The 23,462-nt window shown below is 47.5% G+C and overlaps 1 protein-coding gene across 1 annotated transcript in view; it reads left to right on the top strand.

Annotated features, from left to right (window-relative positions):
- LOC142570678 (uncharacterized) overlaps window positions 1-14,164 on the top strand; it is a 110,312-nt gene extending 96,148 nt beyond the window's left edge. Inside the window, exon 3 of the mRNA XM_075679029.1 lies at window positions 13,907-14,164. Within this exon, the coding sequence (XP_075535144.1) occupies window positions 13,907-14,164 (258 nt within the window). The remainder of the gene's footprint in view (window positions 1-13,906) is intronic.
- The last annotated feature ends 9,298 nt before the right edge of the window (window positions 14,165-23,462 follow it).

The raw sequence follows: 23,462 nt of genomic DNA, 5'->3' as shown, positions 1-23,462 counted from the left end.
TCGCGTGCGTGCCCCGAGCCACACGTCCTTCATCGTTATTAATTTCCTGGGCCAGAGCAACACCCAGGTGGGCCCCCATCCCTTTCACGGTCCCGACTTGGCTCCATGCGAATTTTTTTTGTTTCCCCTACTGAAGAGAGCGCTGAAAGGAAAGCATTGGGAGACCATGGGAAACATCCAAAAGCATATTGCAGCGTTCCTGAGAGGCATTTCCTTGAAAACTTTCAGGGTGCCTTCCAGGCGTGGCAGATACGTCTCCGCAAGTTTATTGATGCAGGTTGAGAGTACTTTGAAGAATTTTAGCAATTATAAATATATTTTTCCCAGAAAATGCGCATTGCTTTAATAATGGACCCTGTATGAGCTTCTGAATAAACTCTCAAGACGCTGTTCAGTCTTTCAATAATTGTAATTATGGGGTTTTACGTGGCAAAACCACTTTCTGGTTATGAGGCACGCCGCAGTGGAGGACTCCGGAAATTTCGACCACCTGGAGTTCTTTAACGTGCACCTAAATCTAAGTACACGGGTGTTTTCGCATTTCGCCCCCATCGAAATGCGGCCGCCGCGGCCGGGATTCGATCCCGCGACCTCGTGCTCAGCAGCCCAACACCATAGCCACTGAGCAACCACGGCGGGTCGCTGTTCAGTCTTTGACGATCAAAGGCTCGCGCTTGGCACCACATTGAGGCAATTAGATGACAGGCATTTCATAAAATAGGAGATCGCGATGCAGTGGCCTCGTGAGTGTGAGATGCAGGAAGCCATAAAGTAATTGCTGCATATCTCAACAACACAGGTGCGTACTATTAGGTAAATAACATGTGTAACGTACGAGTTTATGGCAGCGGAGATATAGCAGACATTACAGCAAACCCGCAGAGTAACAAAATTTCTCTTTTAATTGAAGTTATATGCTAGCTGGTGCGTGTACAACCGTAGTATTCTGTAGCCTCCCTTTCCATGAGTGTGCATTTATTGAATAACAAATAATCATAGCACTTAACTGAAGGTTGCTGTTCGGGACGTGGTTATCTATCAAATTCGAGAATTCATTTACCATGCTCTAAAAGTTCAGCAATGCTCCTTTAGCACCTGACATGTATATATATATCCGAATCTTAGTTTTGCTTTAGCTCTGCGCATCCTGCTATTCTCGTGGTGCCTTAGAAAGACTTACCAGTCGCGACGTCTGCTTTTCCACACATTTGTGGTTGAACCAAAAGATTCTAAAATTTCTATTGTTGCTCCCCGGCCGATAGACCTCAAGTGCAGGGTTTATGGCATGCCATTACCGCGACGTTATAACTTTTTTGGTGCGACGAACAATCATAGTCGCGACGAACAGTCAACGAGGAACAATCAATACGCGACGGACAATCATAGTCGCGTATCACATGGCCTATCTGATTTCGAAGTATTTTCTCGCACAGGCGGGAAAGACTCGATAAGTTGCTCGGGAAGCTTTTTAACCCTAGAAGGCGCTTTCAAGTTTCCTAGAATACATGTGCATCCGTGTGGCTATAAGCGCAGGCACTTGTCGCCATATGCAAATCGTGAACGCATTTCTTCAAGCCCGAATATGCCGAAGTGATCTGAAGCGCATAATGGTAGGACATTTTCTGAGAGCACGCCCATTGCCATTCCGAAATGTACGCGCTAGGATCATACCGTAACGTCCTCACGTCGCCATATTTCTACTTGCGCGATGCCTAATGCTGATATTCGTTGTTACTATTAATGCGCTCCGCCCCCCCCCCCCCTCTATTCAGAAGCATTGATTCTTGAATGCTGCAGAAAGCCTTGCGTATACATGCTCAAGACGTCACTGTCGTAGGCTAAAGTGCAATATATTACTTTCCATATAAGCACTTTCGGCTTCTACGGTTGGTGCACTTAAGCACTCGAGCCGCCATTCGACATGCGTCATGAAGGTCGGCTGCGTACGCACGGCTGGCAACACCAAGCACTTTTCTTCGACGACGCCAAAGTACAGCTCTCGCGTTTGCTGCGAATGGCCTAAAGCGGATTCGAATGTCGGCTTTCGCTTTGCGTTCCGAGCGAGTTGCCAGAAGGAGGAATCCGGCACATTGGCATGTTGCCGCGTTCCTCTCTTATGCAAAAGATTTCAACTGCCTGCGACGGAAGAGATTGTGCGCCTGTTTGTCTAGATAGTGGCCCAGTTGTCATACATGGCTTGCAGCGCCAGATTTTAGGCCGTCACGGCGGTTCGGCTTCTTCTATTTTTGATTCTTTAGGTGAATTGCGCGCGCAAGCGGTCCATTTGCGACGCGAGTTTTAGAGGCTTCGAAGAGACGAGTAGAACAGACGTGCAGTCGTATGTTGCAACTTGGGAGAAAACCGTCAGTCGACGGCGCTTGCACTCGACGAGATGTCAACGACAGCCCCTTGTGTTTTCGTTTTCTTTTCTTTTTTTTTTGCTGGTGTACGCATTCTTCGACCCATTGCTTATAAAGAAATTTGCGAAGGCGCGCGTGGCACTCAGAATTGAACTTATATGCTTGTTAAAGAGCGCTGGAAAGGGCCTGGAAATTTTGCTGGGACCCATGTATTTGAAAGTGCCAGAAATAAACGCCATTTTATCGCATTGTTGCTGTTGTTTCTTTTGCTGCGTTAAATTGATGGGGTGCTAACAATGCACATGATTATTTCCGGGCGCTTTCTTTCTTGTATCGTAAATTGCGCAAGTTGCATCCCGCGCTACGATGGCCCTAATATTGGCCTAAGTCAAAAAGTTTCAAGAGGACTGCAGTCACTGTGCGCGACGTGTGCGCATTAAGTGCGTTCTGCGTTTTATTGCTCCAGCCGTTGAATTCAATCTCGCTACGCTTTTCGCTTCGCTATCTGACAATTGATTTTGTACGAATGAGTGCAACAAATACGGCCAGCGTTTCTCATATCGTCGACATCACTCTATCACAGTGTTGCAGGCTGTGAAGAGCGTGTCATTCCTGTTATTAACTACAACGAAATAGTCGTTCTCAGATACTTCAGTGCTTTCCTTTCAGCTATCTGCATTTGCTATCAGCCCCCTCCTTCGCTCCCGCCTCTCGACTCCCCTTAAGGGCGTGGTTATAGCTTTCACGGTCTTGTGCGAAATATTAAGTCAAACATGAGAAAAATATCAGAACATTTACCATGATGGTCATGTTTTAATGGGGTCGCGCATGAGATCTAACTGCAAGGAAAGCATCGCACTAATATCCATACTGCACTTATCGTGCATTTGCGGTTTCACTATGTGAGCGCTTTCAAAGGTAAAAGCTCGACATTTTTATTGTAACACATTTGTCTCACCATAACTCCCTCTCTCCCCTTCTTGCAGGCGCAAACGTAGCTGGCCAGCTCTTCAAGTGGGCGGTGTTTGTCTGAGGTCGTGAAGCACTCTGTACGGTACTAAAGTTGTTGCTTCTATCACTAAAGTTGCTCATACTTTGCCTTACATTCTGAACAAAGTTATTCCTCGGAATTTTGAGAATGGCAGCCCATATACAAAGGTAATGAAACAAAACACCAAAAGCGCATGCCTTTTATGGTAATCTTCTCAGAGAGAAATATTAAAAATGCTAAACAATAACAATATATCGGCCCACGCAAGAGGCCGCGTTTCTACCAGAAATCTCGCATTTGTGCATAGCATTTTGCTTAATTTTTAGATGCCGCGGTGCTCGCTGCCCGTGTTCGCGGCGTCTCTTTACATGGTGCGCACTTGCGCTTTCCCTGTCGCACAACAAGCGTCGCACTGTGGTAATCCATGTGACGCCCGCGACCACGTTCGCACAATTTCAGTTTGTGCTTCGACGCCGCGGTGCTAACTGTGCATGTTCGCGGCGTCCATGCGTTTGCCCGTAACCCGCGTTGGTTACGTGAAACGGCACTGTAACTTCTTACACTTCTTTTAACGCGACAGCGTTAAGGAGCTTGTGTCGCAGAAAAGCCGGTGTCGCCAGCGTCGGTGTCGGCGGCGTTGGCCGTGGGCGATAAATCCCAGGAGGCACTTCATAATTATTATCCCGTTTCCCGCAGGACTTAAACTGCGATGCCTGCGCTTCAGTATTTCCCAGCTAAGCTGTTATGGGCTCATTCTAATAGCCGTTTCGATTGGAGATGGTGCCCGCCGCCGCCGTCGCCGCCACCACCGGTGTCCGTCGCAGCTATCGCCGGAAATGAGAAAAAAGAATTTCCCAGTTCCAACCGAGATCGAGCAAGGGGCCCGCTGCGCGGGAATCAGCTGCTCTACCACTGAGCCACGCCCGTGCTTCTTTATTTATAACACGAGAGGAGAATCTTAAGCAAAATAAGAAAAGAAAACGCTGCAGAAATTCAAGGCGACTGAAAACACATTCGAAAGTCAGAAGAGCACGTGCAAGCGTCCAAGGGCATCCAGTCCGGCACTGTTTCTTGTGCAGCATGCACACTACGAACGTAGGCAACAGATTCCTAAAAAAACGGCCGAGTGCTTCGCGGTGGTTCAGCGTGTCTGTCACACATCCTACAATGCCAAAGACTATGTCGGCCAAGTACCATGAACATGTCATATGGTGTGCCACAGGGATATGTAAAAGGTAGGAGACGATTTGTGTAGGGTGTGACATCTAAATCTGTTTTAAGGGTTCTTTGGAGACTGTTGACACAACTGGTGACAAGATGGTGCAAACTCTACTTGGTTTGTCGGAAATCTGTGGGGTCCACACTCGTCCCTACATACCACAGGGTACAAATATAGCAGCTGGTGTCGTATCTGATGTGGACTTGGATCTCAAAGACGACGTTTTTAAGAACATGATCGTTTGCACGCCACCATGCAAAATAATTAGCGTTCGAAGGCTAGGCTCGTCAAAGTGTATGAAGATACTTTTCGCCTCTGGAAAGCTGCCTAGTCATATAAAGGCTGGACTTGTGCGCTATCCTGTTCGACCTTTCGTACCACGGCCTTTGCAATGCCATAAATGTTTTAAGATTGGTCATGTTCAGGGCTTTTGCACCAGAGATTTGGTCTGTGCCAAATGCGGTGGGAATCACCATGTAGATTCCTGTGAAAGTCAGGCATATCGGTGCCCTAACTGTAATGGTGAACATTTGGCAACAGATAAAGGATGTCCCTCATTGAAGAATGAACTAAAGGCACTAAAAGAGAAAGCCAAAAAGAAGGCAGCAGGAGATGAAAGCTCCCGTCGCCGTAGTGCTGCCCCAGCGACTGGAAAGGCAGCGCGTTCAAAGAGTGACAAAGACACAACGCATCGGAAAGTAGGGGGGCGGAACTTCTGCCTCTCAGACACATCGTGGCCAGCGCTTCCATCGAAACCGTCGGAACAAGTATCTACAAAGACTTCGACCACGGTGGAAAGAACTGCAAACACATTACCTAAACCGGTATCAGCCAACGACGATGTGCAACTTGTCAATCTTCTAAAGATGCTTGTCAGCGTCATCAGATCTCTAATCGCCGGTCGCCAGACACCAGCAGCGTCAGCAGCAAAGCAACTTTTGGAGGCACTCGTTCCTGTCCTCGACGGCCTTCGCTAGACGTTTTACCGGAAACAATTCCAACAGTTGTCAGCAGCCTCGCCCCTTTGTGCTGCAATGGAATGTCAGGTCGATGCGACCGCGGCACGCGGATTTAGTCCTTCGACTCATCGCTATGAAGACTCCACCAGACGTTATAGCGCTTCAGGAAACTAACGTAAGGAAAGACGAATATCGATTGCCAGGCTTCGTGGGTGTCCACAGTAACACTCGATGCGCGGAACCAGCTTGTGGCTCTTTCCAGTGTGTGGAGGCGGCGCATACGCGCAATGCTTCAAAAGCATCAGTGTACGTTCGTGCTGACTTGGACTTCGCGGTTATTGACACAGATGGCATCTGTGACGATGAGTTTGAGTGTGTAGCTGTTACTGTGAGCCTCAGAGGTGTGTGTACGACGGTGGCAAGCATATACAACAGGCCTACACGTTCTTCCGATACCTCGCTACTTGAGAGCTTATTGTCTCGGTGTGGGGCATCGTTTGTGTTATGCGGAGATTTTAATGCCCACCATCCACGATGGTGTAGCCGTCCCCAAGACAATCGTGGGACAGAGATTAACGAGATCATTATCAAGAATGATCTCCAATTACTGAATGACGGTTCACCTACATTTATAGGTAGAGGAAAGGAGCATTCCACTATAGACCTTGCGATATCAACGAGAGATGTGTGCTTAGCCTGGTCATGTGAACCCGACCCGTGGGGCTCAGATCACCTTCCCATTTGGTTAACACCAACACATACTGCGGGTCGCCAGGATGTCGTTTATACAGTGACTAACTGGGACAAGTTCCGACAGCTGATCTCAGAGGCACCATCTCAAGACAGCCTATTTAAACTTATGAGTGAGTGCTTACGGAAAGCTACAGTACAACGACGACGGAGTATCGGCAAACCAAATCCCGATCTAAAGCTCTTGCGGCTCCGCGCATGTCGACGGCGCGCTTATAGACGGGCACAGCGCTCTAAACGACGCACCGACTGGACTATATACAATCGCATTGATGCAGCCATACGGCGGCATACAAAACAGCTTCGTCGAAAGAGCTGGGAAGCTTTGTGTAGTTCGTTGCACACTGGAAGTGGTTTTGGAAATGTATGGCGCATACTGAAGGCTCTCCGCACTCCTCAAATCTGCAAGAATCCTACGGCTGCATTGAGCATAGCGACTAACCAGTCACCAAAAGTAATAGCGGAGGCATTCGCAGACATTTTCGTCTCTTCTGCATCCAGTGACACCACAATTAGCGACCTTCGTTCTTTGACAAGTCACAGCACCATAACCGCTTCCTACGGTCCAGCCTGCCAGATGGATGAGGCAGATTTCACTCTTGAGGAGCTGCGACACGCGCTGAGCCTCTCCAAATGCCGCACTGCTCCAGGCGAAGATGGTGTGACGTACCAAGCATTGCGGAACGTTGATAAGAGTTTCCATGACCGTATATTGGACGAGTCTAATGAAGTATGGAGAGCCGGTGTAATCCCTGCTGAATGGAAATCGTCCGTGGTAATACCAATTTTAAAGCCCGGGCGTCCTGCAAGGCACCTAAAGTCCTACCGACCAATATCCCTAACTTCAAATGTCATCAAGTTGATGGAGCGAATGGTCTTGTTTCGTTTAGATGTCAGGCTAGAGGAGCTGAATTTTTTCCCTGATGTCATGAGTGGCTTTCGGCGCCGCCGTTCGGCTCTGGACAGCATATCAGACCTCGTCTCAGCACTCGAATTTGCTAAAGAAAACAAGCACTCTGCCTACATACTCTTCCTAGACATACAGCAAGCTTTCGATTCAGTTCCGCATAAGGCGATTATTTTCGCTCTTGCAACCACGGGAATTTCGGGTCGTCTGCTACAATTTGTGCATAATTTTCTATCGGAGCGCCGTATGAAAGTGCGTGTCGGAGGAGTAACTAGTGAATACCGAAATGTGAAGTGCGGTGTGCCACAGGGCAGCGTATTATCGCCGCTTTTGTTTAACACCGTACTCGCCGCACTTCCAAGTCGTTTGCCTCGGGACACTGACTTCCCTGTGAGCATAGCTGTCTACGCAGATGACATTACTCTGTGGATAAGCGGCCCTTCGCACCTTGGTCCGCGGCTTCGTGCAAGCTTGCAAAGAGCTCTCAACGCTACTTCGGAGTATTTGGGTGAAGTTGGCCTGCTCATATCACCTGCTAAGTCGGCTGCAATAGCATATCACCCTAAACAACGCGCTCGTCGAACGATGAGCCGACTGTATCTTGACGAAACGCCTATAAACTGGGTGCGACAACACCGTTATTTGGGGTTAATTGTGGATGATCGCATCTCTTGGCGTCCTGCCGTTAAATCTGTACGACGCAAATCGCACTCCCTCCTTAAGTATGTGGCCGCCTTGACTGCTCGAGGTGCTGGCTGCGACCAAACAACGGCTCTTCAGGTGTACCAGTCATCTGTACTCTCAGGCATGCTGTACGCATTACCAATTTTGAACATACCACATAGTTTGATGTCCCAACTGGAGCGAGATCATCGCGTTGCCCTTCGACTAATGCTTGGATTACCTCGTGAGGCGCAATCTATTGCATTACTCACTGAAGCGCATCAGTTACCCCTGAGGCTGCAAGCAGATCAGAGAGCTCTGTATCATATTGAGCGTCTGCACCGCGCATCGAATGGTCAATCGCTCCTTGATCGTCTCATTAACCGCCCGTTATCTCGAATGGGAAAAATGGCGGCTTTATTTATGAATATCACTACCATTTCTGAACATGCTGCTTCAGATACGTCTCCGCCTCCAAAAGGTATCACGAAACACGTACTTCCCATTTACCTCACAATCCCTGACATGCACAAAACGTCTGACATGGCTGTTTCGGCAATATTCCAATTGGCTCAGTCTCACATGTTCGAAAAGTTTCCGGATTATCTTCAAGTTTTCACAGATGCATCTGTACACAACGACGGTCAAGGCGCCTCTGCAGCTTTTTTCTGCCCTTCAACTAAAGTACGACGTATATTTCAAATACCCCATCCAGTTTCGTCAACAACTGCAGAACTAGCAGCGATTAATGTTGCATTGAAATACGTGCAAGAGGAGTTAACTACATCGAAAGTTGTCATCTTTACGGACTCCCGTGCTGCCCTTAGCAGGTTACAACGCAGTGCGCTTGATTGCCCACTTGTGCGCAGCATTACTGACTCTGCGAGCAAAATTACCTCACGTGAGGTATCTGTCGTCGCTCAATGGATACCTTCACACGTAGGAATCGCCGGAAATGAAGAAGCTGATCGGCTCGCTTCAAGTTGCGCTCATAACAACTGTGACTGCCCAGAAATTCTGTGCAAGCTTGATGACGCTCGTCTCCTGATACGTCGCCACCTACTTAAGCAGCATCCAGATCAGCGTGTCGCAAATGGAACGTTCCCGCCCCGTGTTCGTGGTCGAGGCTTGCCTCGTCGCGCTAGAGCACAACTGCTCAAGCTGAGGGTTGGTTGCGTGAACGTGCACGAACGTTTATACAGACAAGGGCGTGTGGCAAGTCCATTCTGTGCGTCTTGTGGCTGCTACGAGACACTTCAGCACCTTATATTTGAGTGTCCCGCTTTCAGTGCGCAGCGCATGTCGCTAGTGAGAAACTATCACCTCCTTGGCCTGCGGTGTGCGACACTCGAGGAATGCTTATACCCCAGTGGTTGTGCATCTAAACGTGATCAGGCCCATCGCGCCCTACTAACCTTTCTGGAGCTAACTAACTTAAGTTCACGTTTGTAGCGTGAACGTTCAACATTCTGTAGTAGCGTGACCTTCAGTGACCGGCCCTACTGTGTGTGATCTGTACTGTGTCCTAACGCTTCTTCCTTCGAAGATGGGAAGTGGCGGGTTTAAACACCTTGTAGTGTATATTGTGAACCGACTACCAGTGAAACGGTGATTGCGTGCAGCTATACTTGGCGTCTCATCGTGGAGCGCACAATTAGCCGCGTAGCAAACTAGCCATGGATGTGATTGATAATTGTGGAGGCTGCTCGATGCGGCGTCACTTTAATTCCGGCTGCAGAGTCGAAACTCGGCGGAACAACGAGCTAGTGTACTGTGTTCTACTTTAGTCTTTAGATTTGTCCTGTTGCTCTTCCTTTCCTCTTTCCTCCCTTCCTTCCTATCTTCCATTTCTGTGTTGCTGTCACCTCCCTTCAGAAGAGTAGGCAGGCGTTGTGCCCCTTCCGGTGGCAGTTGCCAGCCTGCTCCTCGCCTTCCCTTTCCTGTTAACTGTATATATGTGTATATGTGTTCAAAACAAATAATAATAATAATAATGTCCCCGAAGAACACGGCTTCCCTACAATATACAAAACAGTGATCAATCGTTTCAGCATATGGACACAAGCGGCAGTTTGTCGACCATGGCGTGAAGCAGCCCGTTTCTTCTAATGAGGTTTTGACAGGAAAGGTTGCCGAATGGAACTTAAAGAAAAAGTTATGATATCTGGAGGAATGATCATTCGACAGACACGCTTAGGTACATCTATGTAATGGCATTCTAAATAAGGTGCATGGTAATGAGGAAGAGGAAACAATGTGTCTATGAGTGCGGCAGAAGTTTCTTTGCTGGAGGCAGTGAAAATATAATCCATACTAAAGCGAGACTAAAGAAAGTGCAAGCCTTCGACAACCTCTTTCAAGAAGCCTCAATGAGCCTGTGGTGCATCTCTAACAGATGAGGACGAACTATTTCTTGAAGGTAATTGATTAATCGAAGTCGTAACAACTCTCTTAGAAATGAACTGCTTACTTCAGGAAAGAATAACCGGGAGACAAGTTGCCTAAGAAAAAGTGAATGGCCAGGACCGCCCCTCTCAAGAGGAAAAAACGGGTTATCACGTCGCATGGCCTCAACACGTGAGCTCCATACATAGGTAGCAAACACACGATGGAAAGCGTGTGTTTGCTACCTACCGATGGAAAGCGAGACTAAGCCTGCAGGACATACATAAGTCAAGCTGCTAGGAACACATTGCAAGCTTCAGCTCGGATAAGTATGGAGAGCTGCCGTCCCTGGCAGTTGTTAACCTTATGGTGTGCTTCCGCAACTTCTGCTGACCACTCTGGATTACTATCGCGATATTGAGAGAGAGGTACACCTAAGTACTGAAAGTCTTGCCTCCACTGAATACCGGCGAAGTGGGTTGGCATTGTACTCCATAGATCGTACCAAAACCTTGAATTCTTCTCAAAGTTTACTGCTGCACCAGAAACTGTTGCGTTATGGCAAGGGCATTGTGTGCAGTTTTAAGAAGGCTATGTCATCTGCATAGGCAAGTACGCGGATCTCATCGGATAACAATTTGAACCCGTGAAAAGCACGATCCTTCAGAATTCGTGCTCAAAGTGGTTCTAAGTACAAAGCGAATAATAGAGAGGACAAGGGACAACCTTGCCTTACCGAAGCCCTGAGATAGATAGGCTCGGATAGACAACCATTAACTACTAACCTTCTTGTGCCATTAACATAACAGATAATGATGCCCTTAACAGAATTAGGAGACTCAATGTTTATGTGCTGTAATTAGAGCACATAAACATAAACAAAGAGTAGTGATTAACTTTATCAAATGCTTTTGCCAAATCAACCTGAACTATTGCGACCTGACCGGCACTTTCTGCTGCGCACTCCAGCACAGACCGCGCAACGTGCATGTATGTCTGGATTGACCTTCCTGTAATGCCACATGTTTGATGGCCTCCCACCACTGACTGAATTATGTCTTGAAGGCGACTGGCTTCAATATCTTCGCAATATCTTCGCAAATATATTATAATCCCCGTTTCAAAGTGCTATGGGGCGATATCCCTCGACTTTTTGCAATTTAGTTGCATCACCGCTTTTTAGGATAAGTACTGTGTGCCCTTGATAGAGCGTGGCGGGTAGATATCCAATCCGGTGAGCTTCTTCATACACTTTAAGCAGAAAGGGAGCTAATATAGAGCAAAAGCTCTGATGATATTCGGCACTGAAGCCAACAGACCCAGGAGCTCTGCCTTTAGCTGGCGAAGCAATGGTTTCCTTAACTTCTGTGATGCATATTTCTCTATCAACATCATTACATTCTTCTTGACTGAGTTGTGGCAGCAACGAAACAAATCTTTCCGTTACAGTTTCACTATTAATAACTTTATCAAACTGAAATATATTTTCATAACGATCCGTTAACGCTTTTATTATCTTACCCTGGTCATTAAATATAGCTGCGGTATTCTCTATCTCGAGCACTTGCTTCGACAGAGCATGCCGAAGCTCATCCCCAAGCGGGCGACTACAAGGCTGTTGCTCCAAATACCGACGAGTGCGCTCTCTGTCTAGTGCACCTCTGCATCTTTCAGTGTCCATTGTCTGCATTGTGCCTTAATGTTGTAAATGTCTTCAATGCACTTGGCAGGATGCTGGCATTCAAGTTCGTGTAGCTGGTATAGCAACTTGTACAACTCTTTATATTTTTCTTTTTTCTCAAGACAATGTGGAATCTTCTTCAATGGCTATCATATTAACCTCTTGCTTGAATATCTTCTACTGCGCAAAGAGTGATAAAGAAGTGCGACTTCATACCTCAATAAGAATTTCCGGGACGTGATTTAGAAAAGGCTTATGTGAGAGTAACATATTAATTTTCCATAAATTCCAGCTCATCTGCGAACTTTGAAATTGCCGGTTGCCAAAACAAAGGGACACCAATCAATGATAGGGTGCACATTGTAGCCGTATAGTCAAGGGAGGATAGGTAACGGTACATAAATGCGATCGATCCTTGCATGAGATGCAGCTTGAAAGTGTATGCAGCGAAATGGAACTTTTTCATGTTCCCTTACATCAACAAGCTGGTAGTCACATGTCGTGGCATTCAAAACGTCAACACCAGTATCGTGGCGCTGCCTTGCAGCTGACCGATCCTGTGCACCACACACACAATTAAAGGCAACCAATACAGGGTCAGTTCCTAAGTGCTGGGTCAATGATAGAGAGAGACTAGTCCTCCCTGTCACCTGCTCTACTTGGCGCATACACGCAAAGAAAACTACAAATTTGACTTTCTATATTGATATCCCCCCCCCCCCCCCCCGTACAAGTCGCGCTTCCCTGCGAGTGCACAGTCCCAACTCGTTGCATTGCCCCGTTTTTCTCGCCAATATCATACATCCTGCAAGAGACACCAATGGTGTGGCATACACATACCTCATACTCCGAAAGAAATGGAGCCACAACGGCCAGTGTTTCACCATCGGATTCAATTTTTGTTTCCTGAATGGCAGTAATATATCAAAAGCTATGCTGCGCAGCAAGTGTAACAACTTACCCTGCCGTCGCTTACTACGTAAGCCACGTATATTCATTCAGTGTTCCAAACGTTAAGGGAGGGCGCCCGCCATTTTTTCACTACTTAGGCGCAGTACCTGCACGCAGCGCTCCTACCTTTGCTTCGTCTGTCCCGCCCCTTTGAGGAGTCACACCTGCAGGAACTACTTGAATTGCAGCGGCATCTGCTCTCACAGGGGCTCTATGAAGGGGTTTCTTCGCCTTCGCCGCAACGACCCTGGGTTCTTTCCCAGAGCACTCCAAATCATCTACCGGCTCTGGTCGCTTCTTGGACGCCTCAGTCATTTCAGTATCGTCGACAGGATGAAGCTGGTCCCGAAAAGGTGGTGATTCCGCCCAGTTTGCGCAAGGGTCCTTTTCACAGCTGGTCATTGTATTTTCTTCCATAGCCTTTGCTGTAGCTGTCTCGACAGCTGGCGATACTTGCACCTCCACAGCCCGGTGGTCTTCAGCAAGCACGTCGCCAGAGGCATCTGTGACCTCACTTACATCTATGACACGGTTAACGATGGTGTCATCGTACACTGGTCGACTGCCACGGAGCTTGTCAGCATACCTACCAACGCATGCTTCTGCATTATGAACATAACGGTGGCACTTCGCGCTTCGTGGTGTCATCATCATCATCATCATCAGCCTGGTTACGCCCACTGCAGGGCAAAGGCCTCTCCCATACTTCTCCAACAACCCCGGTCTTTCGTGGTGTATTATGGTGTTTTCATGGGGTCGTGGGGTCTTCATGGTGTCTTACACTGTCGTCTTATGCGCCCTAGTCTTTTGCATCGAAGACACAAAGGAGGTCGTCCGGGAATCAGAATTAGGCACTGATGTCTGAAGATTGTCGTAAAGGGAGGGAGGAAACTGGTTGAGACGCCTTCTTTGAGCGTGAATTCTACATCGCGATTCGTCATCTGCCAACTCTCCATGCCTTCACAACGCCACATTTCTCTGGTTATGGACTGCACCATGCCATACGGTTCCAATGCCTCAACAATACGTTTCTCTTCTAGATGAGTAGGAAGCCAAAGAAGCTTCATTTTTATGTTCCGGCTTTCTGGACCGATGACAAGGCACTTCGTCCCTTTGACTGGGAGCTCACCTTTATGGACGAGCTTCAGCTTGGAAAGTCTGCTGGCACAGGTGACGAACCACAAATGACTCATCTGATACTAGCCTGCTCCGAGAATGTCCTTGGTATCCAGCACCGAGAGCAAGGCATCACGAAAATCCGGGGCGTGGTACGGCCGAGCAGCGAGGTCCGCGTGTAGGAACACGGAGTTGCAAGAGTGGTGTTTCCGATGTCAAACGAGTAAGAATGATCTTGTAATTACCGGCGATGGTAGACGTTAGAAGAGATCTGAGGCCTAGGGCGAATGCGGTGTCCCCAGCAGAGCACATTCCGAACACGACCGTTCGAAGCGGCGGCTTCTCTTTTCCTCCCCACGCCAGCGCTAGCTTGTTTGCTTGTAGTGGAAAAATTCCCCCTACTAGCGTCCCAGCGCGCCAGGATATGCGCGATATCAGATGCGCGCCCCGTAGTGCCGATATGTGTACACTTTGTGTTGCAGTTACATATTATTAGGCCAGTTGGCACGCCATGCAGCAGTTGCATTGGTAGCGGTACAAGCTAGATAGAGAAGCATTCAGGAAGAAAATTAATATTAAAAAGATGTATAAAAATCCTAGAATGAAACACATGCACTGAATAACTGAATAGATCAAGCAGGCCAGGTAACTGTTTTGTCACCGCCCCGTGTCAAAGGGGATGCCAATAAATAATAATCATCATCATTAGCATCGCATTGTGCCACTTGCCACAACTTGACCTGCGCGTCGCGTAGCATGGATATGCGCAAATGTTGCATTGTAGTTGCGTCGCAATCCGCCGTCACGACATGTAGTAGTTGCATGTAGCAATTCCATGTTGCAAGTAGCTGGACGTGATAAACTCAAGCAGGCTAGGTGGCCAGTTGTTACCACCTCGTTTGAAATTATCATCATCAAAAGCATCGTATCGTACCACGGGTCAAAGCATGTGATATGTGCGCCGCGTAGTCTCAATACCCGTGTTTACTCTTCGGTACACGCTATGGCGCCTCCTCGCAAGGTGTGAACCCTCTAGTGCATGCTGCCGAAAATGGAGCTCCTATGCGGGCGCTCCTCCAGCTTAGGCTGCGACTGTGCTGTCTGCGCCGCGCAGGCTTGCGACTTTTTTCCTTACGCGTGTACCAAGCGTCAATGCAAGTCGTAGCGAATTATTGATGGCGCGAGTTACAGGGAAAAAAAAAAAAAAACGCGCGGCAGCTATCGGCGATGACTGTCAACGTAAGCTAATAACCGAATGCTTCTACAAAGCTATTCGCTTCATTAATGAAATGATGCGTTTGTAGGTGTATATTTTGTGCAGTGAGGATATATATATAGGCAGCATTTTTTTTTCATTGCGCAATTCCGTAGAGAATGGAGCCGCTAAGCAGCACATCTGTAATGGTGGTACCGGTGGCTACACTTTTATCTCAGCCAAAAGGCCGAGAGGCGGCAAAAATCGGTGGCTATTCACATGAGCTGCTTCGTTAGACACCTGTTGTCTCCAGCGGCGCTAACGCCAGTGTGGAAGATGACAGCCATCTTCCTCTCCCACCTACGCAGACCTCTCCCACAGCTGACACAGGTGGTGGAGACGGTGGGCGAAAAGGAAGGCTGCCCTTCGCGCGCGTGCTCAACATCAGCATCCAAAGCATAAAGCGCCTCAAAGCTCTCGCGCCAGGGCACGGGCGTCTGAAAGGGCTATAATAGTTGGCGTTCGCTGACGAACGCACCTCGCAACTTGCTTGAGCGAGAGCATGCATCCTTTGCATAGTAAGTTTTCGTATTGCATCGGAGGTGAAAGTCCGATGAGCACAACTTACCGACCACTCCGAAAACAGGCGAAAGAGCCAAGGAAGGCTATTTGCCTTTTAAAAGAAATGTCGGCATGGCGAAAGCGGTGGTCATAAGACTCCACTACGTACAACCTGCCACTTCAGTTGTGTGTTCGCATTGGAAAAGGACGCATATCTTTGACAGCCGGCAATCTTCGCACTTTCGTACGCGTGCGCTCTACGCGAGCATCGTCGAACTTTCTTTTTTTTTTTTGCATTGCAGTGACGTAATGCGAACGACGACTGTTGGCTTTGGGAGAACGATGCATTCGATGAAAATACGCAAAAAAATCTGAAAAAAATAAAAAGAAACTTCAAAATTTTCGGTGCTTTGGTTCAAGAAAAAGAACGGCTGGGCTAGGGAAAGCCAGCTCATATTTTTTTTTTGTCTGAGCTTGAAAAGAAAAAAAGGCAGAGCGGGAGGGAAGGAGGGAGACAGAAAAGCGTTTCGCAACGTATAAAATACCAATATCTCACTAAAAAAATAGGCGAATCGCGAGATAGTTATATGAGAACAGAAAATAGAAGAGAAAAGGAGCCTCAGGCGCTCGGGCCCCAAGCAAAAATCTGCGAGAAGCCACGAGAACGAGCGAGACAAAGGAAAGCCCCGAACAAAAAGCATCCGTGGCAGGACGGTGCCCGGACCGAGTAACGAAATTGTCGTCCTGACTCGCTCGGTTGCTGGGACCCTCCTCCTGCCCGGCGAGCGAAACAGAGGATGGTGCTCACGACAGTGTCGAGTGTAGAAGGGGTTTAGGCTTCGCCAATCCTATTCCAAATTGAGGAAGACCCCCTTTTTTGCCGGCAAAGGAGTGCTTCAGCATAGAGAGAAAGAGAAGGCATGGGAAAGAACTAAAGACGAAGGGGAAGACAAACGCACACCATGTAGCATTTGTACGAAGCATGAGGGCCTTTCCTTTTTCTATATATACTTTTTCCCCTTTCGGAACAGAAACAAAAGTGGTTTGGAGACAACGACGGAAAACACATGTATTCGAGAGGGGGAAAAAGGGAGAACCCCTTCCTACCCCGCTATCGTTTTTCTTCGTTCCCGGTCTCCTCCCTATAACCCAAGCGCAATTTTGTCGCTGTTTCCGTTCTTTGTTCTTTATCCCTCTCTACGACGGGTTCTTCGCTTCCACAATTGCAGACTCTCTTGCACTGCCCAGCGACGCTCTGTTTCCCGGAGTTCGACTCTCGTGCTTTCCCTCATTCCTGCAGCGGCTTCCCCCATTTTCCCTCTCGAAATGTCATTCCGTGTCCTTTTCTCGTCGGCGTTCTGCCACGGGAAAGGGAAGAAGAGGGAGGGGCGGTTTCCAACCCGATTTTCGGAGACGGGCCAGATCGAGGCGGCAGAGTGGTGCGCAAAGGGATAAGGGAAGTGGACGTGTCCCCTCCGATGCAGAGCGGGTGGCCGTCCATCGCCGCCTGCGAGAGATCTCGGCAAGCAAAAAAAAAAAAAGAAATGACAGCAGCGTAAGCCGGAGCGCGAGCTCTAGCTGCCTCACTGGCATACATGTGTATGCGTGCCGAAATGGCCTACTCCGTAATGGTGATAGAAAGGAAAATGGGAATGTAAGGGTATAAGCTGTGCGAGGGTAAAATGTCGCCGACGTCGCGAACATCTCGGAAAGGAAAAAGGCAAAAATGACAAAACTGAAAAGAGAGTATGTGTTCAGAAATGCAAGAAAAAAAAAAGCGAAAGAGCGGAAGGAGAGCTAGTAGACGAGTGAGCGAGAACACTGGGAAAAGGAAAATAAAGGGGTCAGAATCGCAATAGGTCTAACAAATGTTTCAACAATACGCACGCACTCTCTCGACCAGGGTTGGGCTTGTGCCGAAGATAAATCAGGGCTCCCTAATGGGTGCCACAATTCTTGGCGCTCGCGCATTGGGAAATGTGATCGGAGGGGTTGGCATTTGCAGCGTGGTAGGATCCGGGCGACTTTAAAGTTACATCGGCAGAAATGAGCGCAATAATCAGATAAGCGATGACTTTACCCTTTTCTCGGCTATAGATTACAGTGGCCTTAGTTTGCTATGTCTTTTCCCTGTAATATTTTGTGTATTTTAGGAGAAATGTTGACAATGTGGTTTTTCTGGAGAACTGTCTACGTTTTTACCGTCTTGACCCATCGGATAATATGTGGACCACTTGTTCAAATAAAACGTAAAAGTTGTTTCACTAAATTGTGAAAACTTTTGCTGTAACGTACCGAGTTGCCAACGGTTATGATAAACGTATTGTTCTGGCCGCGTTTGTTGGTAGAAGTTCGGGTTCAATACTGACAAAGCACTACGTACGGTACAACAGTCCGTGAAGATGGACTTAAAGAAGATGGACGGTGACGAACAATTCTTAAAAGTGAAAAAGTGCACTCGTCCCTAAATTAATTATAGCTACGAGAAATGGCAGTTACCGCAGAAAGAATCGGTCACGTCGATAACAGGCACTTCAGAGATACAGCCTGTGCCTACATTGATGCAATTTGTTATAGTAACTGAAATTCGAATGATTGTTAGAAATCTACGAAAGAACTGTCACTGTTTTCTGTATTAAATGTATACCAGGAGACTTTGGCGCCTCGCGGAGACGCTAGCGACTCCTCTGATATGACGTGCAATTAAATGATGGCCACTCTTAGGATAACAAAGCCGTTGCAATGTAAGAACACTAAATAAAACGAGTTTCTCGGAGTTGCGCCACAATATCTCTTAGTTCACAATCCAAATTCACAAGCGAAAACACACGTGCAGCAATCTAGGTGAAATTTATTTGTTTAGTGTACCATCAGGGGCCTTCGCTCTACTTGCCCAAACTCAAAAGCTTACTTGAGCTTGCTCAAGTTGAGCTGCTCTACGAGAATGCGCAAACCAGGCTGTACCACGAAGCACAAAGATGCCTACGTCACCTGTAAAAAAGGGAGTTGTTTACAGAATTCCACTCTCTTGTGGAAGACACTACATAGGTCAGACCGGCAGGTGCTTGAATGTACGCCTGCAAAATCACAGCAAAATAGTCAGCAATATTGCTACAGATGGCCAAGTGGCAGTCCATTGGAAAAAAAATGTGACGCGCAGCCACCTTGCCGTCCTCTGTTTGATCAGACTGTTGTCGTGTATCGCCATCGCAACAGCTTAACCTAGAATATCGTAGAAGCTACCGAGATTGCACGGGCAGGAGATGATTGCATCAGTTGGCCGTGAGTGGCTTTATCAAAGAAAGAGCTTGAATTCCTGACACACTTTGCACGTGGCACTGTACCTTCGTCTTCTCTGCGGATTCGTATGGGTGTATATACAGGGCGTCCTACCTAACTTTAGCCAAACTTTAAAAATATGCGAATGCCACGTAGCAGGACAAAACCGAGGTGCTGTTGTTTGTCATCGCTTGGAGATACTCAGATTATTTTTTTTTATTCTACCTAATTGCATAATTAGTCCAAATGAATGAATCAACTTCTCAAATATTATATTTAGATGAAAAGTGTCAAGGAGAAAATTGTAGAGCAACATGAAAAACTCCCGATATAGCCGTCTGTTGTACAATACGTGATACATAAAAGTGTTTTCCGAGCGTGAAGGAAGCCCACGAATACACGCAAAGTGCCTCGAGCGGCCAGTCGCAGAGCAATTTTGCGTGTGTTCACGAGTTTCTTTCACGCTCAGAAGGACACTGTTATGTAGCACAACAGAAGGCTGTATCGGGAGTTTTACATGTCGCCCTACAATTTTTCAGTGACACTTTTCATCTAATTATAATACTAGAGAGGTTGATGAATGAATGAATTAAGACTAATTATTTGATTAGGCGCCATACAAAATAATTTGAACATCTCCAAGTGACGGCAAACAACAGTGCCTCTGTTCTGTCCAGCTACGTGACGTTTTCATATTTTTAATGTTTTGCGAAAGCTAGGTGGGACACCCTGTATATGCTCAGGATCCGAAATAAAACCTTTGTTGAAAGACTGCCAAAAAAGACTAACGACGTACAGAAAAGAAACGCAGACACTTCGGTGAGTAACTGTCGATGACGAAGTCGCACAAGCCATCCATGTCGCGTCGATGTTGCTGATAGCGACAGGCCGGTCCGGCGCTGCTGCACCGGCGTGTTCATGACTGTGATTGCTGGTGTCGCGAAAGTGTTTACTGTTTAAGCACTTCTGTAGTACAGCGAAACTTGTTTTTAACAGGTAACAGTTGAACTTCTGCATTTATGCAGATTTTTTGCTTCGGACGGACGCCCTCCACGCTCGAGAGCATTCCCTTGCAATTTCAAAGGAACAATGCGCACTGCCTTGAATCAAAGCTCCCTTCAACTAGGCCTCCTTTTACGCACCCATGTGACCGCGCCCGTTTACTCTTGAAGTGAAGGATCTTTTGTTCAAATGGCTTTGGAAGCACCCGTGTGACGGGGTTATTACATGCGTAGCATGTTGAGGATGCGTACTCTAATCGTGGATTAACATAGGTTAATGCTCCTTTTTTGTGAATATGCGGATAAAATAAGGTTTCTTCCCTAAAAAACTAGTGTTCGGTTAGCCTTTGCAGTAATAGGCATAATGTGGAATGCCCAGGAAAGATTATTAGTAATATGGACTCCAAGATACTGATATGAAGAAACTGACTAAAGTAGAGTGTTAAATATTTAAAACATGATGATGAGCTTTGAGTAACACGAATTGTTTTGCATTTAAAAGGATTTCGATCCATGTGCCACGCCTGGCATCAGTTATATAGGCTAACTAGGTCAGCCTGACAAGAAGCAAGGTCGTCAGGTTTGGTTATCCTGTGGTATACGTATGACACAGTCGCCAGAAAACATACGAATTTAGTATGATCGGTAGATTGCAAAGTCCCATTGTTATAAATGACAAATAATAATAGACCAAGCGCCGCACCTTGAAGAACGCCAGAAATAACTGGCGTTGGGGATGAGTGCGTGATCATTAGCGCATACAAATTGTGCACGGTTAATGAGAAAGGCACGAATCCAGCAAAGAGCTTTAGGGTCTCTATTGAGCTGGCAGTCAATATGGGCGCCTAGAAGCCGAACACAGAAAAGGTCTTCATCTGGGCATGGGAGTTCCGTACAAAAAAAGTGCTCTACGAAGATGTCACGTCCTCTGCGACTTCACGCTTCTTAGAATCTCATGACCAAGATACTACGTTTGAATGAGTCTTCGCCCGGGAAAGCCCTCTTAAGACGCATGGGTAAAAGAACGCGCTCACATTTTGATGCAGCACTAAACACGCTTCAAGTCTTAGGATTGTACTGCTCGAGATAGAGGGAAAAGGTACACCCGCCCTGGACATTCGAAGATATTACATGCAACGTAAGTGTACGACGGTTGCAGTCAAAGAGTTGCATTCCATCTGTAGTAGCCGAGTCACTAGTTCTGGAGCATTTGATCACGACTTATCCGAATCACTAGCAAGTATACACAGGAGGGTCTGTCAAAGTAGACGAAGACCGCTGCGCTGCTGCATTTAGTATTCTCTCTCTGAGATATACGTGCTCGGGCCGTCTAGACTGTATAGCCTCGTCGACGGTAGCGGAAGGCGTTGCAATAGCTGCTGCTTTGCGCAAACTAAAGGCTTTCCCTCCACAGAATGTGGTTCTCCTTGCGGACTCAAAGACCGCGTTGCAATAACTCTACCGTGATCTAACGTCCACCAAGTTCCCGCGCAAATCACTAGCCCTCGTGAAAGAACTCGGCAACAAAGGATTAAAGTTTCAGTGGATTCCCTCCAACATTGATATTTCTGGCAACGAAAAAGCTGATGCACTTGCATATGCAGCGCTCTATCCTCCTCCCAAAGTCAAGGCCTCACAGAGGAAAAAATATGACATTTAAATCGGACGCGCTCAAGCTAGGTAATAGGGGTACCCCGCAGGGTTCAGTCCTATCTCCCTTTCTATTCAATGTGGCAATGATCGGTCTTCCTGCGAGACTCGAAAAGATAGAAGGACTCGGACACAGCCTCTATGCGGACGACATCACCCTTTGGGTGGGGGGTGGAAGCGATGGGCATGTGGAAGAGATCCTTCAAACAGCAGTAAACACGGTGGAAGACTACATCAAAGACAAGGGACTGAGATGCTCCTCGCAAAAATCAGAACTTCAGCTCTATAGGCCCATATGCCGGGGTCGAAAAAGCATTAGGGAAAGGCCGGGCATTGTGGTCACAGTAGAAGGCACCACGATACCGATAGTGGAGAGCCTGAGAATACTGGGACTCCGCATATCGAAAAACGGCCATAACGGTGAAGCCATTAGACTACTTGACAATAGTGTTCAACAAATCAGACTAATAAAGCGGATATACAACAGGCACTATGGCATGAAAGAGCACAATCTCATCCGATTAATAGAAACATTTGTAATCAGTCGTATTGTATATGTGGTTCCTTACCTCAAGCCCTACGCTGCGGAGAAAGCCAAGATAGACTGCATTATTAGAAGGGCGTACAAGCAAGCCTTGGGAGTTCCGGCAAATACGTCAAACGAGAAATTCTTGGCGCTCGGCGGGCACAACACATTAGACGAACTTATTGAGGTCCAGAGAGTAGCGCAGTATGAAAGACTTACACAGAGTTTGATGGGGAGACACATCTTAGATGACATCGGAATAACCTACGAAGCACAGCACGGAGTGCGGAGAGACATCCCAAGGAAAATAAGGGAACATCTATCAATACCCCCAATCCCCAGAAACATGCATCCGGAGTTTCACCAAGATCGAAGAAACGCACGAGCGAGAGCTCTCCACAAAAGATTCCGTAGTGCCAGGGACGTGGTCTATGTGGAGGCGGCAGAGTACGCAAATGGACAGAGTATGTCGATAGTTGCTACGAGTCTAGAGGGTGACTGCAGAGTTAGTGGGACGGTAAAAACATGGAAGGGAGAGGTGGCGGAGGAAGCTGCCTTTGCACTGGCAATAGGCTCCACGGAAGCTAACATCTTAGTAAGCGACTGCAAGACAGCCGTCAAGAACTATGCAAAAGGAAGAATCTCGCCGGAAGCACTGAGAATCTTAAACAACTTTCGTGAAGATCGCGACATTCACATTATATGGGCACCCGCACACTCCTCCCTTCACGGGAACGAAATAGCGCACAACCTGGCTCGAGAACTGACAGCCCGAGCAGGTGACACGCAACAAATACTGGGAAGGGAGAGAGACCGGATGACCAGCTTTAACGAGATCACCAAACACTATAAATTGGGAAGGGCCCATTTCCCCCCGGCGCACTCCTCGTTAAATAGACGGCAAGCGACGGCATGGCGCCTCTTACAAACAGATACATATAGGAACCCGGTGGCCTACCACCGCTACTACCCGGACCTTTACACGGATAGATGTAGATTCTGTGAAGAAAGGGCGGACCTACAACATATGGTTTGGGCTTGTCCTCGTACACCCATACAGAATAAAATAATTAAGACCAGAGAGCAGTGGGAGACCGCGTTGCTCAGCTGTGCACCGGAAGACCAACTCAAGGCAATCCAACAGGCCGAAGATGCCGCCAGGGCTCAAGGGCTCGAGGCCGTCATTCAGGTAGAGGCCTAGGTCTCAAATTTGCTGTGCACAAATAAAGTTTATTCCTTCTCCTCCTCGAAATCACATTGGGTCACTT

The sequence above is a fragment of the Dermacentor variabilis genome, chromosome 2 (genome assembly GCF_050947875.1).
Source record: "Dermacentor variabilis isolate Ectoservices chromosome 2, ASM5094787v1, whole genome shotgun sequence".
Classification (NCBI taxonomy): Eukaryota; Metazoa; Arthropoda; class Arachnida; order Ixodida; family Ixodidae; genus Dermacentor; species Dermacentor variabilis.
Note: the sequence above shows the minus strand (reverse complement) of the source record. Positions and strands in the feature narration are given on the sequence as shown.